The following is an 18,738-nucleotide window of genomic DNA, read 5'->3' as shown; positions in this document are numbered from 1 at the left end:
AAAACTGAGAAATAAAAAAATTACATGAGAATAATTAGATTAATAATAAATGGATGGATGGATGGATGGATGGATGGATGGATGGATGAATGGATGGATGAATGGATGGATGGATGGATATGGATGGATAGATGGATCCTGTTACCAGTGTGTATAAAATTTAAATTAACAAGGATATGTTTCTAAACATCTAAAATGGCAAATTGCTTCTTAAAATGTAGGACAGTCTTTCATGCAGCAGGTAATTTGATCCATTATGGTGAATAATACTAACCTTAAGCATAGCGGGAAACACCTTACAGAAAATCCCTAGGTTTCCACACAGCCCAGATGACATGAGACCAGATACTGGTTTACACAATGTACAAATTTGCATTCGGAGTTTCAACACCAGCATCGACAGGATGCATCATTAAAGTGCGAAATACATTTAATTTTAGAATAAGCAGTTTTTGAAGTGTATAATTTTAATGTACTAAAATGGTCTAAATGTACTAATGTGCTTAATGTACGTATGCACAGTAGTAACTGGGAGAAGGTTGGTGTTTCTAGGCCATTGCTTTGGTACATGAAACCACGATAAGCTCTATTCTTATACAGTTTTTCTCAGTCTATTTGGTTCATTTCTCAGATCAGAATTGAAATTCTCAAAACGGTTCATCCACATCTCCTTGTCACTTGTGCACATCATAATTGCATTTCTCATTGTGTTTAACATTTAGCAAATGCTTTTGTACTTTTTGCAAATGGACATGGACAATTGTCTGTTGTTTTTTACATTATCAGTTGCTTATGTCATATTTATCAAAATGTGTTGTACGGATTGTCTGTTGAATTGTCTTACACTCCAAAACATTTAGTCTTTAGGTCATCGCCATTATATGCAAAAGTGCTGAACATGTTGTCATAATCTCTAAAGCATCATTTTACATGTATTTATTTAGTTTATTTTTTGTTACATTTTGGTAATTTATCCTAATTTGAACATTCAGTTACAGTAAGAAAGGGAATTGGTGAAGGTTTAGATCAACCAATGATCTCAACCATAGGTCAGAGGTGCATCTCATGAACCTTTACTGTAATTGGCAAACATTTATAGACGCTAAACACTGCAGTATCACAAAGTCTCATAATGGAAAGACAAGGCCATGTAAAGGGTGAACAGCCAAGAAGAGGAATAAGACTATGTGGTGTAGAGGAATAAGACTGTGTGGTGTAGAGGAATAAGACTGTGTGGTGTAGAGGAATAAGACTCTGTGGTGTAGAGGGGTAAGACTGTGTGGTGTAGAGGGGTAAGACTGTGTGGTGTAAGGCTGAGGGGACAAAACAGTGAAATAAGGGCAACAATTGTGGACCATGTTTTACATGTAAGTTATGGTCTCACAATGGCTGAAGCTGGTCGTTGGGTGCAGCTGAATATTGGAAGAACAACTGTGTCTTCAATTGTTCAAACATTTCATAGAGAAAACATGTATGTAATTCAGAAATGTGCACTCTGCTGTATTGCTGCACACTGGCATAAATTCTAATGTTTTTGTATTGCATTTTTGCATTCTTATACCATATAAGACATCAAAATGAGTTCATAGGGGGGGGCAGAGGTTCCATTTTCACTCCTCAACAAGAGGAGGCTGTATGTGCTCAGGTTGTTTTGAATGTGTAGAATACGTTTCTAATTTTGCAGTTTTTCCAGTCAGTTGTCAGTCTTTTCTGAATTTCAATCAGATTTGTCTTTGTCAACAAATTGCAGTGCGAACAATACAGTCAAACAATATTGCTGTACAAATTTGATTCCAGTCCAATTTCTTGCTATGTCTCCCACATACAGTCATGTGTAACTTTGTGTTCCATGTAAGTTTGCATGTGTGTAACATGTATTTGATATACCACAGAATGTGCAGCGTTCTTGAAATCAAAAGCTTAGCTAGGTTCCATCAGAATATACAGTCTACACTGACTATGACTTATAGTTAAACTGACAACATGCATAAGTACTTTGACTGCCCTGTTCACATGGCACAGACTAGATACTCTGATGGTGCTGACAAATTGACTGACCTAAATATTTGCTTTTGGGGCCAAAACAAAGAATTTTGAGTGAAGTATCTGCTTTTGCAGGTATTTCATTGAGTTTTGCTGTTTGCACTAACTGTTTTGAGAAATGCACTAATAGTGATGCCAATGTAAATCATGACGTGAGAAATGAACCAAATCGACTGAGAAAAACTAATTAGGAGAACATTTAGGAGACAAAAAAGATCATTATTACTTCATTTTGCATTACAGATTCGTCATTTCAGAAAAAGAAAGTACTTATGATCAGTTATAACTGAGAGAAGGTTGCTGTTTCTAGGCCGTTGTTTTAGTACTTTAAGCCACGTAAGATTTTGTTCTCATGCTAAGACTCCCTCACTTTTCGCATTTTCATGACTCGTGCTTTTTAGGCGGTTTTTATAGGCCTAATTCCCGTATAGAGAAGATGTCTACCGTTTAAAACTTTGTCATTCAGAATCCCCTCTGGATCATTTCTAGTCTTAGATGTAAAGTGGGCGTTATTGCATGAGTCACAATTTCAAGATGATGCGTCACGTCAACTTCTACACCAGTGCAGAAGCTCCGGTCTCTGAGTTTAGGAAGGGTCAAGTTTCGCATCGACTTTACATGCTGTGGCAGCTTAGATTGTACTTAAACATCTTAAAATGACTGATGATTTTGCTTTGTTCGCGGGAAACAGCACACCGCTCCTGCAACCTGTGTGGAATTTGATGCGCGACCATCAAAGTCTTCTGTTGTCGCCGTTCTGGACCACCACCGCAGGCTTCTTGGTTCATGTATTATTTTCCTCACTTTTCATGATCCTCGACCTCCTGAGCCCGCATATATTATGGATTAATAAATACAGAATTTCTGAAGAAGTGGTTGAATTACGCCAGTGGCTGCACTGTGTTTGGCAAATTTCGACCAAATATGTGGTGGGTGTTCTGCCTGTAGCCGCGTTGGTTCAGTTCGTCCGTGGGAACCGGTTCCTGCATCAAGACAACCCTGCGCCCTCGGTGTTTCTTGCTTGTTCGGAATGTTTCTCGTGCCTGCTCGTGTTCGATACGTTGTACTTTATAATTCATTATTCCTTACACAGGTGAGTGTATCGCCTCCTTCTTCTAATGATTTGGGTCTTTCGGGACCGTTATTCGCAGGTTTTAGGTGAACGGTCTTCGATGGGCAGTTTGACGGTGGAGATAATTGCCTCTAAGGCAACCTAGCGAAATCCAAACCGCGAATAAACCATACAGTGAAGCAGAGATCATTTGCAGGTTTATTAAAAGTCCGGAGGTTTAGAAGACATATAATATTAACTTGGGTTGTTGTTGTTAATAAAATCAAAGGACAGGCTGTATCTGTGCTGTAGGTCATTATCAATGTACCAGCAGTGTGGTAACGTGCGCAAATGAAAAATATCCGGTATCATCTCAGCTCAACACTACACAGAGAGACGACCCATCTAAGCACGTTGTAAATGAAGCCATACTAATATAATGGGCAATAATAAAAATTAAAACCTGTAATAATAACTGACATGCTATTTATAAGCCTGGAGCAATGGCAGCATGTGTCTGGAGGTGATGGAGGTGAATAAGGGTGAAGGGCACAAAAACATCTCTAACAGCAGTTAGAGTGACCCAAGCAATGATGGACAACAGGACAGAGGTCTTTATGTATATGTGTGTGTGTGTGTGTGTGTGTGTGTGTGTGTGTGTGTGTGTGTGTGTGTGTGTGTGTGTGTGTGTGTGTGTGTGTGTGTGTGTGTGTGTGTGTGTTAATGCACAACCACCCCAAAGGACCATTTTTTAAAACCAGTCAGCTCATAAGTCCAGTACATCTCTGAGAGGGAGGACATGAACTAACACGAGAGGACATACACTAACACGTGAGGACATACACTAACACGTGAGGACATACACTAACACGTGAGGACATGTACTAACACTTGAGGATATGTACTAACACTGGAGGACATGCACTAACAATTGATGACATGCACTAACACTGGAGGACATGCACTAACACTTGAGGACATGTACTAACATGCACTAACAACTGAGGACACGTACTAACGCTTGAGGACATGTACTAACACTGGAGGACATGCACTAACACTTGACATGAGGACATGCACTAACACTGGAGTCCCCTTTAGGGTCGTTTTGCTGTGTGTGAGCCTTGTGTGTGTCACCACTGTCCACTGTCCACACCTGTGCAAGAGCTCAGAAACAATGCAAGGAGTCCAGAAAAAGCTAATTTGAGTATTAGAAAAGCCCCAAACAATTTAAACTTACAGTAATATTACTATTATTGTTATTAAATCAGCAAAAATTAAACATGAAAGAAAGACCTTCAGTGGAAGTAGCAATAGAAGTCTTAAGGGACCAGTGTCTTTTAAACAGGTTTTGAACAAAATCTTATTATTTTGTGATTTTGTTTAATACTTTGGCCAACAAATGAACTCCTCTTTACCTGCGTTCCTATCCCAAACAAAACATGTCTTGTGCGTTTCTCAGGAATCCACACCTGTACAGGACGTTCCACCAGGCCCACCACACACGCCGGGATCCGTTCGCTCTGTCTGCTCAGGACTCCAGCGCGGTGGAGCTGATGGTGCAGCAGGTCTTGGCGGTCAGCAGCGCCGCCCTGCTGGGCTGCCACCCGCTCAGCGAGGTTCTCTTCCACCTGGTGAACATGTGGCTGGCGGTGGAGGACCACTGTGGCTACGACCTGCCCTGGGGCCTGCATCACGTGCTGCCCTGCTTTGGGGGTTCACCCTTCCACCAGGCACACCACCGCCGCATCCGGGGGAACTTTGCTCCCTATTTCAGACACTGGGACCTGATCTGCGGAACTTTGCTCCCTGATTTCGAGGGCACGTCTGGTTCTGCTCACACTGGTCTTGGGGATAAGTGATTGTGAAGCCATTGAGGACATAGCTTGACAAGGAACCGTCCGCTGCTGCCTGAGTTCTGCATGATTCTAGATTGCAAAACTGTAGTAATGGTGGTTTTTCACAATCCTGAAGACCAGTACCATTTTGCTTACAGCCATCTCAGGAGCAGCCCAGTGTGTGTGTGTGTGTGTGTGTGTGTGTGTGTGTGTGTGTGTGTGTTTGGAGGGGGGGGTTGGGTGTCGGATGCTGCATGAGGGCTGCTGTGCTAAGCTGCACGTGTTCAGGACATGGACCCTGGAGTGCTGAGGCTTCCTGGCTAATCTGTCATGCTCTCAGATTCGAAGTGCTTTGCCAATGTGTGCATTGTGTGGCTTGACTTCATCTTTGCCCAGAAACGGTGGTTTAAATGGTAGTTTATATACACAGCACAGTTCCTGTTCCACTGTTTCTGTCACCAAAGCAAACTGTGTGGCCTTTCAAATGACATTGTAGTGATTTCTGGATCTCCTACACTGATCTTACACACTGATAGATCACATGATCGGCTGTCAACATTGGTGTGTTTTGGGGTGTGTCACATGCAAGAACACTACAACAATAAGCGGACAGCAGAAACTGGATCTGTGGATTACTGTTCAACAAGATCACCTGTAAATAGTAGATCTGTACATATGTCATCAAAAAGGACTGACAGTGGCATCTGAACCTAAGATGAGCCCAAATCAAGAGAAACCCAGCTAATCTTCTTGATATGATCTATCAACCAGATGGGGTGGTTCTAGGGGGCCCCCTGTCACAACATACTTGGAACCCCCCCCCCCCCCCCCCCACCACACCCCCCTTCAGATGGTCTAGAACCTCCACTGCAACCTGACTTGTTAGATATGTTTTACAGGGCTTGAAACAATGTATTTGAATGTGCTCTGCAACACATGGTATACACTGTAAATACAGTTGTTATGTACAAGGCTTACTGTGTAAAATCCGTTGGTACACACTGTAGCCACAGATCAAATTTTAAGGTGTTTTTGGTAATATTTGGTTTTGCACATGTTTGATATAGTACTTAATGATGATGTTGCATTTCATCTAGATATCTGCACTGATTCCTGTATATCAGGAATATTCTAGTTTTTTTGGTATTTTTTATAATAATAATAATAATAATAATAATAATACATTTTATTTCATAGGGGCTTTTCTGGCTAACAAGCCAATCTTGACAGTACAGGTAAAAAATCTTTGTTTGTCCAGATCAAAGGGATTGCTTAGTCCATAAATCAGCAACCTGGTGGTTAGATTTGTTTTTGAATTAACCTTCTGTGCACTTTTGTAAGTGGCTCTGGATAAGTTCCAAAAATGTAAAATGTAAATATATATGTAAATGGATGTTTCAGAGATTCTATACTAAATCTCCTTTAAACACAACTAATTCCATGTAGCATACACTGACTCATTTGAGAACTACAAAGCAATCTCAAGTGAGCTGCACTTTATAGAACAAATATGTAAAAATAATAAATAATCACTTTTATATATCCTGTTTGCTATATATCCATTTTGGTGGAAATTCTTTATTTCTAACATCAGCATGGTTATTGTGCCTGAATAGGAATGGGCTAAAGTATGGTTGCTTTTCACTAAAAGGTCATCCAAATGTTGCATGCAAAGGAACATGGAGACATCAGGGTTTTTTTTTTTAACAAAGTATCTTTTATTATTAGGATAGAAATATTCTGTTTACAATCCAAAGTATCATATTGCACATTAAGTCAATACATAGTCTTTCAGTACAATAGAATAAACAATTGAACATAAACAAAGCGAACACCTTGGCAGGCGAAGATCTTAGAAAACAAATTCTAGACAGCATTGAGGGATTGTGGAAAAAGAAGAGAGGAAAAAATAAATAAAAATTTAAATGAATAAAACACATATTAATATAGTTTATGGTTACACATTTACTTCATCTATGCACATATACCCAAGTACACATATCCAACTATATGCCCACATTTAAGCACTTATTTACATGTATACATATGCCGAAATACATAGTTTAACCGGCTATACTGCCAGATCCAGGTATGTTATCAAAGGTTTCCATCTTTTTTTTAAATAAATTCATGGTTAAGTTTAATTCTGGTGTTATTTAAGGTTTAAAGACTTGCTTGTGAAGGTTGGAACGTGTCACATTTAAGAAGGCAACTTAATTAAACCATATCCATCCAACCCTGTTCGTGAATAAACATCTTTAAATGCATGTTGCATTTCAAACAGCAGGGGGAGCCCTCTTTCTAGACTGAGACGAGTGATGCATCTGACGTTCTGTTCCGTTCCGCCTGCAGACAGGATTCTGGTTCCTAACCTGCGTAAACTGAATTATACAGCACTAAGAAAACAGTCGTCACATTGTTATAATAGTAATAATAATAATAATAATAATAATAATCACTTTACAAAAAGATACAGTAAAGTGAATTGGACAAAAGTACGAAAAAAGATCGAATAAATTATGATAAAAGATAAAGTGTAAAAATCATAAAACATTACATGCTAAATATGTTAGCTAAAAGCTGGCAGAAACTGATGGTGTTAATACTCTCGAACGTGAATTCACTTTAAAAAAATATTAACTATTCAAAAGACAACGTAACAGCCATCCTGAACATTTGGGACAGAGGTTACCTTATTATAAAATATAAAAAACTGTGCTGCATACTGAGGTTTTTAAGAGCTTGTGGACGACCTGAACATTCGGCCTCAACACTTCACTGCCAAATGCTACACAAATCCAGACTGTTACGGGAAAGTAAGACCCAGTGGGGGTGGATGAGTGACTGGTGACATTGTTCGTAGTGTTGAAGGCTGCCAACGAAGAAAAGGTTTCATATGTAAGATTTGTTTGTTTAGGTCCATATGAATTTATCTGATTGACTGTTATGTTTATGAAAACAATAAACGTCTCTATAAACAGGGTGTTCACATTAGAATTGCATGGTCAGCACATACAACACAAACAGACACACTATGATGTAACCCAGCAAATTGGCTTTATGAAAGCCAATTCATAAAATGAAAGCCAATTTATGTGTCCTTAATGACACACGTTAAATCATCTTAGGAATATGTTCTAAAAACAATGTGCATTTCAAAATGTTATGTTAATTTCTTCCTTTCATACAAATATTAATTTGTGTCAAGAAAACGGTCCATAATTTATGTTTTAGCGATGCAAACAATAACATTAGTAAATAGCTTGAACACATTGTAATGCTCATAAATTCAAAGGTAATAACAACTAAAGTCATATCATTGCACTGATTTCATTTCTGAGTGCGCACGTGAGACGTTACTGTCCCATCAGGTCCCCGAACAGACACGTTTAATGCGGATTCTGGTGTCAGAAACCCTGCTTCTTAAATAACCCCCAACAGCTTCCTCAAATGACACATCCATCTTTAGACCACTGAAACATTAGATAGAAGAGCTCTGATGAATGGTGACTTACCATGGCCAGTCTAAACAAATCAACCTTGTGAAGTTCTTTTATTGAATGCAGATAGTCATTTTTGTGTATAATTAGTGTTGCCCAACTCAAGGCTAATGTGCTCTTGCAAAAATCCACTGGGAGTCCTTATGGCACTCCTAACAGCTACAGAAAGTGATGTGAGTTTCCCAGTACACAAAAACATGTGTTTCACATTAAGGTCTAGTGAACAAAGTGTAACAGCTCTATAAAACTGGATTGAGCATTGAAAACCCACCTTTTATTCCTTTCTTTACAGGGATTTTGGAAGTTGTCAGTAATGCCTGCATCAGTTGTGGCTAAAATAAAATTGCCCTTTTAACAAATCTTTCATGCTCAGCAGTTAACTAATGGGTGGGTTTTTCATGTACAAACACACGAGTGATTATATAATAGTGTTGGTGTGGAAGACGAACCAAGGAATGGTGTTTCTGTTCAAGAACAGCTTTTACTCAGCAGTGTAGTTTTGTAAAGACTAAAAAACAAAGGACAGTCTCGAGACAACTGTAGTCTTGAAAAAAATACAAGAAGAAGAACTGAGAACTGATCTGATAAGCTAAAGAAGACACCAGGCACACTGCAGTAGTACATGTAGTGGTGGCATATCATTCAGTAGGAGTCATGACCTTACACGGAAATTGGGGTCTTGTCATACATACTTTTTTAATGAATTACAAAATCATCAATTTGTGTCAGAATACGAATATTGCTGAATATCTCCAGCTAAAGCGTGTTCAGGAGGACTGTCATTTTGTTCTGTGGTTTCACTGTCATTTTCAAGTTTGACCGGATGAGAAGGTTCCTTAACAAACTGAACACCACTTTGGGCTTGTGGTGTAGAGCAGTGTAGTCTGTGAGCTGGTAAGCTTGTATAGATTGCCAGAGCACAGGGTGAACAGAAGGGAAGAGTAAAGGAAGGCTTACTTAGGTTCTGTTTTCCAACTCTTTATTGTCCACATGATTCAAATGATACAGTGATTCTGTGTCATGCAATGTGCGTTCTGTGCTGAAGCAGCTAAAGTGAATGATTTGATATGGGTTTGTGGGCAGTCTATGCAACTCACTTGAATCTCCATACATATTTATTTTGTTTCAATGACACAGATGTTTTGCTTTGTTCAGAAGAGCTTCCTCTGCCTTTGACCCCAGTAATCCCCTCAGAATGAAATGATGGTTGCCAGAACCTCTCAAACTCCTCTTAAACAGAGCTCTTAGCTGTCTTCTGAAGGTGTGGCCAGAACAGGACGGGAGGGAGAGGGGGAGGGGATGCGGGTTAGAGGTCTGACTAGCCATCCTGCCATCCCACACGTAGCCCACTGCCTTCTCTGGGCTCGATCTCTGCGGTCCATCCCCGGACCACACGCTGCCGTGACGTCTCTGCCCACGAGCAGGGCCTCTATCTCTCCTTTCATCACTCCATCCAAACCCTTTATCTCTCCTTCCATCACTCCAGTCCCAGCATACACTGAATGGGCTTTAGCAAACTCCACCAGGCCAGACCTCCCGCCTGACTCATTACACTAAATTACAGCACTTCCACCCATGTAAATAATCACATTGCATCAGATCTCTCTCTCTGTCTCTCTCTCTCTTTCACTCTGTTGCAGACTATCACTTTATCATTCTCTTTATATTACCCGCTTTACCTCTTCGTCTCACATGGTAAGACTATCAGCAATACTGTAACAGTAACAATAACATCACTTCCAAATTTCTTGTGTTTTTCCAGCACGGGTGCAGGAACAAGACTCTGAGGAGTGACCCCACACCACACCATTCACTGCATGTTGACCTCTGCAAGGATTTACACTGCAAAATGAACCTTTTCTTGGAGTTGTTCCACAGACTTATGGTCTAGAATAAAATCGTAAGTGTGAGGAGCTGTTTGAAAAATGAGGAATTAGTGAGAGGAAGGGAGAGAGAGAAAGAGAGAGAGAGAGAGAGAGAGAGAGAGAAAGAGAGAGAGAGAGAGAGAGAGGAGACAGCTTTACAGGTAGCAGCATTATCATGTGCATGTAGAAGCATTATCATGGTGATTAACTGATAATGGACATTTCTCTCTCTTTCTGTACCACACATCCTTCTTAAAGGTGTTAAATTATCATTCTGAAGCTTTCACATGTAATGATATAAACAAGTTGCTAACTTGTAACCAATTCACAGAAGCAAATGGCTTGTCCTGTCCAGTTTCAGCACCAGGTTGTGTTTGTTTGACTGGTTGGTAACTGTGGACAATAATGCACATAACAGCCACATGCTAATAGCTTCCAATTTCAACATGTCAGAAGGGTGTTTGTCTTTAATGACAATGTCCAGATGTCAGAATTCCCAGGAGATCTGTAAATAGCTCATTAATGGGTGAAAGCTCAAAGGCTTAGAATAGCTTTTTAGGAAAGGCTTGAATAATTTGTTAGGGTGCTTGAACCCCAGAAAGCTGTATTTAGATTGTCACTAAACATGGCCTGGACCACAAAAACAATGTCTGGTCATGTTGAACTGTGTCTTCACTCTGAAACTCTCAACAGTGTGCATGTGTGAGATGACAGCTGTGGTGACTGCTGGGTTGAGAACAGAGTTAATCATCTGAGTGGTTAAAGGATGAATATTCTCTTGCATCATTCTCATATACCAGACATTACACATGGACGTAACAGCCTCTTGAAAGTAGTCCTAAACATTTTAACTCAAACCATGTGCTTTTCCATCTTTCTTAACCATCCACTCTAAAAACAAACTATTTTAAATATATTGAAATCCCGTTTTCCTGGATTATGTTGCAATGAAGATAGTTGTTTGGATACATCTAAGGCAAACATTCTCAGGAGAGTAAGTACAATATGGTGCAGGAAATTTTATTATTCTTTAAAAACAAAATAATATAAATGACAGTGACAATAGTGACACAATAGACACATTTTTGAGAACAATAAAACCACACTGTCATTTACCAGTGTTCCAGTTTCCCAGATATTAAGCTTAAAGTCATAAATTAAACACTGTCATTGTTTTTAAAATTCAAGAGCAGGTTTAATTAATGTGTGACCTATAAGCTCTAAATAAGCTTTATCTCAACGTGATGCAGACACTAGAGTCGTGACTTTCTCTCACAGTCTGTTTATTTACAGCAGTTACAGGTTGAACATGAGCATCAACACTTCATCATCTTTCAGCAAAGCCCACTTAAAGTCCCAGAATCCACCAAAGGCAGAGAAAAACATTGTGGGAATCAGCTGAGAGCGACTGGTGGACCTGGTACATGTTGAGCAGATCGGTGCAGGACCCGATGAATTTGCAGCAGATTGGTGCATGTGTTCATTAGCTTCCAGTCAAGTTTCCCAAGGTATTGGGCTGACGTAGGGTGACCAGACGTTCTCTTTTACCCGGACATGTCCTCTTTTTAAGACTTTAAAAAAATGTCCAGTTAGAATTTCACAAATGTTAGGGATTTTGTTTTACTAGAGCTTACGTCGAGAATATCGAGAAGCGTTTTGTTCACAAACTAGTCATGCCCTCCCCTACTGGTTCGCTCAAGCAAGAACGGGGAGTGGTGAAGTAGCCTAAAGTTTTCGGACACCCCAACCTACCTCCCACCCCAATATATGCCCCCCCACTCCAGAGGTATCCTCTTTTTCACCGTCTCAGATCTGGTCATCCTAGTTGACATGTGTAGACTATGGCCCCAAAGCAGGCAGCTGCTGTTCTCAGTGGAACAGTAAACACTCCCCCTTGAAACTATGGCTAAATTAAGGACATGGGACGTGTCACGGCTAAACATATCAGCTGTGTTGGAGTAGAAAGTGTTGGGATTTAGATCTACAAAGGGTCTGCATAAGTGCCAACATGTTACAGCTCGACACTCCAAACAACTCCATGTAACAACTCGACCGATCTTAACAACTCAATATGGAACAACTGCTTTAAAGTGGTTTATCATGGTTTTTTAGCTTAAACATTTTACAAGCGTTAGCTGAGCAGATCATGATATCTCAAAGGAAGCACATCTATATGTTGTTCATTATAAGATCATGTAAATTATGGATGTAATGTATTTATTTACATACACTTCTATACAAAGTCACTTAAAGGACACAATAAAATTAATAAATTAATCAATAAATAGGCCTTTTTTTAAAAAGCAGCAGTACAAAAACATTTCAGGAGCATTTTGATAGATTTGCAGAAACCCCAGTTTTTGACAATCGTTATGTCAGTTAGAATTAATAGTTTATGTCAGTTAACAAACCGAAGATAAGCTGCAGTTTATCATTCTGCTAAGGAGCTCTTATCAACCAAACATAGCAAGTGTGTCTAGCAACAAGGTATTAACTGTGTGTTAATATTGTTTTGTCCATGAATGTCTTTAAAAACATCTCCTCATTCACAGCTGGTATAAGGCATACTGTGAACCCAAACTGTACAGATTTACATTACAATAGTCATGTCTGCTCTGGGCAAAAGCTTCTCATTGACTTTGCTGCCACATTGCTAAAGATGCTAAGAATGCTAGCAGGGAGCAGCTAGTTCTTTGTAAAAAAGTCTTGCTGTGGGGTCTCCACATGATTCAACCAACCACTTCAGAATCGACAAGCCTCTGATTTAGGCGGGTGAGTTTTGCTCTGGAGGTTTGCCATCTCTTCTCTTTGGAAGTTCAAACTGGAAGCTGTTCCTTATGAGTCATAGAGGACAATGTGAGAGACGGTGTAAGATTATGCCTAGCAAAACAGAGGAAGTTGGGTTGGGGGGTGGGGGGCCCGGATCAGAGTTCTTAACAAGTCATTCCTCTCTTTCATGCCAGATTGAGGTCAAGAGCTGGCGTGATGTTCGAGTCCGGTGGAATCTTGACAGCCATCCCCCCCCCCCCCCCCCCCCCCCCCCCACCTCCCTTGCTGGCCGGAATGGCCACTGACGTGTTTCTCAGCACCAACACCTTCTTATCGCAGACCGCTAGAGAGCTTGGAGCTTAGCTCGCACGGCATGCAAGGTATCAGAGTGAAGATAGCCCCACAACCCTCCCTGACACCCCTCCCCCAAGGCCTCGGACCCTGGAAAACGCCAAAGTGCTGCTTTCTTCATGAACTCCACAGTGGAAGACAAGTGATGAGGTAAGTGCATGAGGCCAAAAACATTTGTGGAGAAAGAAAAGAAAAAAAAAGAATTAAAAACTGTTTAAAGGAGAAAAGAGAAAGACCATTGGTTGAGATTTCATAAATCCAACCATGTGTGCGTTAGGGAGAGAAATGTCCTTACAAATTGTGTTTAGATGGAGTCAAATAGTGTTCTTTTTCTGTCATCCAGTAGGCTACACATAGATCCCTTTTAAAAGAGTTTACGCACTTTGTATAGTCATTTTTGTCACTTGTAGAATGTCTTTGAGCAGAGAAAATAGCTTTTTTCCCACCAGAACATATCCCTCTAGATGATTCTGTTTAGTTTCCTCACATTTCCTTTGCGTGAAAGATAACCAGGTTGCTTTGCCTTGGATGGTTCATATCAAATGTATTCAGGAGCAGGAAGCTGCGTATTGACACAGAGTGGTCGGGGGAGGGGTACAGATACGCAGCCGAAGAGACTGGACACAGGCGGTTTATGCAGGTTTCTCGCTTCCACGGGGGTCACCCAAGTGACCCCGCTTTGCTTGAAACTTCCAGATGCTCAGGCGTCAGTGATCATGGGGAATGCATTTGAAGAGGAGATGTTAAACGACATTGTAAAATCTGGAATTTCAAATAATGAAACTCATAAGGTGATTCATGCTGAAAGCTGAGACAAGCGTGCTCTTGAGCTGGAGAGCCATGTAAATTGGCATATTCTGTTACTGAAATGAAAAGTAGGTTTGTGTTCAACGTTAAATAGGCGTGGCAACTCTCTGCAGTTATATGGCAATCATCTTATAGCATTCTGACATTAGGTTTAAGTCACCTTAAGGACAGTTTGACATTGTTTTTGATTAGTTTCGGCCATGTTGTATTGGAATTCCTCTCAATCTGGTATTAACTGCTGTGAGTCTGCTCTGAGACTGCATTGAGTCTGATCTGAGACTGCTCTGAGACTCCACTGAGTCTGCTCTGAGACTGCACTGAGTCTGATCTGAGACTGCTCTGAGACTGCTCTGAGACTGCTCTGCTCTGAAACTGTTCTGAGTCTGCTCTGAGACTGCACTGAGTCTGATCTGAGACTGCTCTGAGACTGCTCTGCTCTGAGACTGCACTGAGTCTGATCTGAGACTGCTCTGAGACTCTTCTAAGTCTGCTCTGAGACTGCTCTGAATCTGATCTGAGACTGCTGTAAGAGTTGTCATAAGTTGTACACGTTGCTGTCTTGTCTCTTAGATGCTTCCTTGTCATTCTGTTATTTAAAAAAAGTTTAATCTTCATTAGATATATAGCCAAAAGTTTCCCAATTTCTCATCCTTTGAAAAGTCACACAAACAAGCATCTTCAGGCCATAATTCCATACATGCTATTTTTTGAAGTTTACAAAGGAATTGTTCTTGTCTTATTTTGGCCTGAAACTACATTCATCTAGTTTCTTTACGGTCTCTTCTGCTCTCAGACAAGGACAAAAGACAAAGGTCCTCATTTCTCAGGGACTTTGACCACATATTGCATCTTCCCCCATAAAACCCTATCTGCACCCACACTCTGCCACCACCATGCCTTCATACTTATACTGGTAGGTGACCACGCCCGCGTCATCCAGGTAGAGCAATGAGATGGGGTCAAGTTTGGTGGGAACACAGCAAGCTTTGGAGACCTTCATGGGATTTTTGAGGCTGACTAGCGTTTGCACGATAGCATGCTTGGTTGGAGTGACGTGTTTGGTCAGGGGGTACATACATGTTCCTGTGCACTCATACGCCTCATAGCCTTCGGGCTCTATGATCCAACTGTTCCAGCCAATGTCTTTAAAGTCAACATACAAGGAACTCTTCTTACACTGATTGCCCTTTGCATTCCTCCGTATACGCGAGGCGGTGTCGTAGATGAGGTTGGAGCGCATCTGAAGCAGAGCCTCTTCATCTGGTCCCTCATCCTCTCCGTCATCTCCTACAGCCCCCAGCTCCGGGTTGTCCTTCAACCCTGGGCCATATGTTTCATGCTTGATCATCTCATTCAACTCCTGTTGGTCTCCTCGGTGGTCTCCGCTCTGGTCATTGGAGAAGACAATCATCAGAGGCTTGTGTCTCTCTTCCGGGCTTGTGTCAATGTCCATGTCCCCTCCTGCAGCGGGTCTTTCAAATTCTGACTTGTTCTGCCCAGCCACGTCCTCTGTGTTCAGACTTGCGATGTGGACCTCCAGCCTGTGGGTGGTGCTGGTGTCAGACGAGCGCCAGTTGTGCACGGCGGTAGTCATATCAAAAGACTCCCATCCGTTGTCTGTGCAGTAAACCTGCCTTGACGCCAGCTCCTTTAGCTGGGTGTCTCCCTCCATGCCAATCTCCAGCTGGCTCCTGTTGACGTCCCGGGGCACCACCTCGTACACGGTCACCTTGCGGTCAACGCCGGCGTAAAGGTGGCGGTCGGTCTGGACCAGGGTGTAGAGGCGGAGCTCTGCTGTTACAACTCGTTCATGATGGGGGATGGAGACGTTGAAGAGCAAGGGGTGTCGCCTCGCGCCGTCCACGCCCATCTTGCGTGGGGAGGGGTCTGAGAGAGGCACAACAGCAGCAGAAACACACAAGCACAACCGTGTTTAGACTCACAGTCCTGACACATTCAGCTGGCAACCAGGCTGTTTGGAAGCCTGTTTTAGAAAACCAGGACGCATAAGGCTGCAGAGGTTAACAATGGCCATAGGCAGCTGTTGAAATGCTGGGCAAAATAATCAACCTGAAAATTGCTTATTCATTTCAAGTCAACTTTCTAACAAATAAACTTTTTGAGGCACTTGAATGCGACTATATTATTTTATTAAATGACATGGTTGTGGCCAATTATTTTTCTTACATTGTCTAAAATTAAAAAAATAACTTTTGTGAACAAAAATATTACATTTATATACCGTGTATATGTGCAAGGAGACAAGAAGAAGTCTCATAGAGAAAACCTAAATGAAGCATTACCTTCATTTTTGAAGCTGCGTACGATGTTGGCAGACGGCATGGTGGTGCGATCCTTGGCGAAGCGGTTGTACAGCTCCAACATGTACTCTGGGGGCTCCACCCGCGGGGCCCCAGGCCGTGCGGCGGGGCCGGGCCCAGACAGGTTAAAGGTTCTCAGGAACTGCCTACGTAGGTTATCCATCAGGTCCTGCACGTCCACCTCACTGTTCTGCTCCAGGAACGAAGGGTCCACTATCCCCCCCTGCCCCGGGGCAGGACGGTGCGTCTCCAGGGAACCAATCGGACTGGAGTCCCCAGAGTTCGGCACCAGGAGGAGCAGGATGAAAGACAGACAAGTTGCGTTGACGATTAATCGACATTTCCAAAACCCAGTGGCCATGATTCGACACCAAAGGGAGTCTGGTATCAGCTGAATGTGCTCTCCAACACAGGAGGCTTTACACAAGAAGAGAGGTGTTGTAGATCCTGGGAATAATGCTAAATCCAAAAGGTCCTTCTCAGCACTTGCTGTTTCAAATGGTTCCTGGTTGTTCTTGCCTAGAATGCACAGCAAATGGACAGTTGGTTTTAAACTGGACTGGTCTTGCAATGGTGATTTCTGTGCCTCAACTCAGGTCGGAGTTACTCTGCACTTCTCTCTCAGATCTCAAGCATTTCTTCCTTTGTACACCTTCTGAAGTGTGTTTGAAGTCTGAAGAGTTTGGTTTGAAGGATGGCTTTACTGAGTTCCTCTGTGGCATCTCTTTTCTTTTTGTGTTCTTTCCTCTCTCTCTCTCTTTCTCTCCCATTATATCTGGCGTTCTCTCTCTCTCTCTCTTATCTGGTCCTAGTGTCCGTGTGCGTGTGAGAGTGTGTGCTCTTATCTTCTTTCTTTCCTTAATGAGGACTTTGTAAACATCGTTCTGATACCAGCAGAAGCCCCTTCCTTGTTAGGGTGGTGTTGGTTTTCCTTGTTGTTTGGGTGGATGGCCCAAGGCCTACTGTTTATTTGTTTTTCCAATGGTGTGGTTGAAGTGCTCCAAAGCTTCATTGACCATTTCTTTTTGACAAAGATGTTAAGACATGCAGATGTTCTGAAGTAAGGAGGATAGACATCTGCGACCACGACTCAGCGAAATAGGGAAATTTAAATGAAATGAGGTGTGAACAGCGGTGGTCTCAACTGAAAACCATCCACTGTTGTAGCCATTCACATCAGATGAGATGATCCTACATGCATACTTTATGATCACTTATGGACAAATGACCAGAGTCTGCAATCTGTTCAGCTAAAAGACACATCTCTGCCTTTAAGAAAATCTACATAATTCCAGATTTTGTTTTTTGCTGGGTCAAAGTTCGAGGGTATAGCAGTTTTCTCCTTGTACCACTGTTTTTCCAGATGATACCTCCACAGACAACAAGAGAAACAATCTGGGAGTAGCTTTTGCAGCAGCTGATATGAAGAAAAAGTACCTCACCTGACACACGACCCGCCTGGCTAAATGACCGTGTCGACCGTAACGAGGTTTCACAACCCTGCCCCTCCCCGTCTCTTCCCTGCCCACCACGACTCCGACACTCCTGAAAATTCAGCAAGAAGGGTCACTTCATGTGAAGCACAGCCGACGGCACCTGGAACGCAGGTCTGGATCGTGGAGTTCTCTCCCTCTTCATGGTGTTTCCCATTACTATTCAAGAGCTAAATTGATTAATTGGAGGCACTGTTATTGCGTTGTCCACTCTTGAAAACGATCGCTAACTACTGAACACGTTAAAATAACCGCTCACAAAAACATGGTTCTTGTTTTCCGGCAACTTTTGAAATATTGCATAAACGTTCGTTGTGCATTGCTCTGAGCTGAAATAGCTGAATTGAAACCTCAGTATTGAAAGTTGTTGGTACAGCTGCTTAGAGCCCTGCCAGTGTTTGCCTGGGAGGCTGGGGTGGGGGGGGTGGGGGGATGTCAGGCGTTGTGAGTGGTGTTCCACTCAGACGTCAAACAAACAGCCCTTTCGGAAGTGCTGGGAATCCCTTATCACAACCGTCTTGGGACCGACGTGGTCTCACAGCCAAGAGCACCGTGGCAGTGACAGGGACATGGCTCTCCCACCACCACCCCCATCCTCTCCTCCATCCCAAGACCCCCAACACGGCCCCCGAGTGCTGGACACAGCCTCATCCGGCCCGGGATGCTCTGCATGGTTGGAATTCTCTTAGGCACAGGCGAG

At 42.1% G+C, this 18,738-nt stretch overlaps 2 protein-coding genes across 2 annotated transcripts; one reads left to right on the top strand and one right to left on the bottom strand.

Moving 5' to 3' along the window:
- The first annotated feature begins 2,517 nt into the window (after positions 1 to 2,517).
- ch25hl3 (cholesterol 25-hydroxylase like 3) lies at positions 2,518 to 6,544 on the top strand. Its single transcript, XM_076997958.1, has 2 exons — positions 2,518 to 3,136; positions 4,557 to 6,544. Exons 1-2 carry the CDS (start codon positions 2,700 to 2,702, stop codon positions 4,954 to 4,956), a joined length of 837 nt encoding a protein of 278 aa, XP_076854073.1. The 5' UTR covers positions 2,518 to 2,699; the 3' UTR covers positions 4,957 to 6,544.
- A 6,794-nt stretch (positions 6,545 to 13,338) lies between these two features.
- bmp10 (bone morphogenetic protein 10) lies at positions 13,339 to 18,389 on the bottom strand. Its single transcript, XM_076997957.1, has 2 exons — positions 16,528 to 18,389; positions 13,339 to 16,111 (listed from the first exon to the last, which is right to left on the bottom strand). The coding sequence occupies exons 1-2, from the start codon at positions 16,904 to 16,906 to the stop codon at positions 15,090 to 15,092; spliced, it is 1,401 nt and encodes a 466-aa protein (XP_076854072.1). The 5' UTR covers positions 16,907 to 18,389; the 3' UTR covers positions 13,339 to 15,089.
- Between the last annotated feature and the right edge of the window lie 349 nt (positions 18,390 to 18,738).

The sequence above is a fragment of the Brachyhypopomus gauderio genome, chromosome 3, assembly GCF_052324685.1.
Source record: "Brachyhypopomus gauderio isolate BG-103 chromosome 3, BGAUD_0.2, whole genome shotgun sequence".
NCBI lineage: Eukaryota > Metazoa > Chordata > Actinopteri > Gymnotiformes > Hypopomidae > Brachyhypopomus > Brachyhypopomus gauderio.
This window is presented reverse-complemented; position numbering and strand designations above follow the sequence as displayed.

Coding starts and splice junctions, on each gene's coding strand:
- bmp10 (XM_076997957.1), bottom strand. CDS start 16,906: ATGGCCACTGGGTTTTGGAAATGTCGATTAATCGTCAACGCAACTTGT. Junction 16,112..16,527: donor ACGCAGCTTCAAAAATGAAG/GTAATGCTTCAT, acceptor TGCCTCTCTCAG/ACCCCTCCCCACGCAAGATG.
- ch25hl3 (XM_076997958.1), top strand. CDS start 2,700: ATGACTGATGATTTTGCTTTGTTCGCGGGAAACAGCACACCGCTCCTG. Junction 3,137..4,556: donor ATTCATTATTCCTTACACAG/GTGAGTGTATCG, acceptor TGCGTTTCTCAG/GAATCCACACCTGTACAGGA.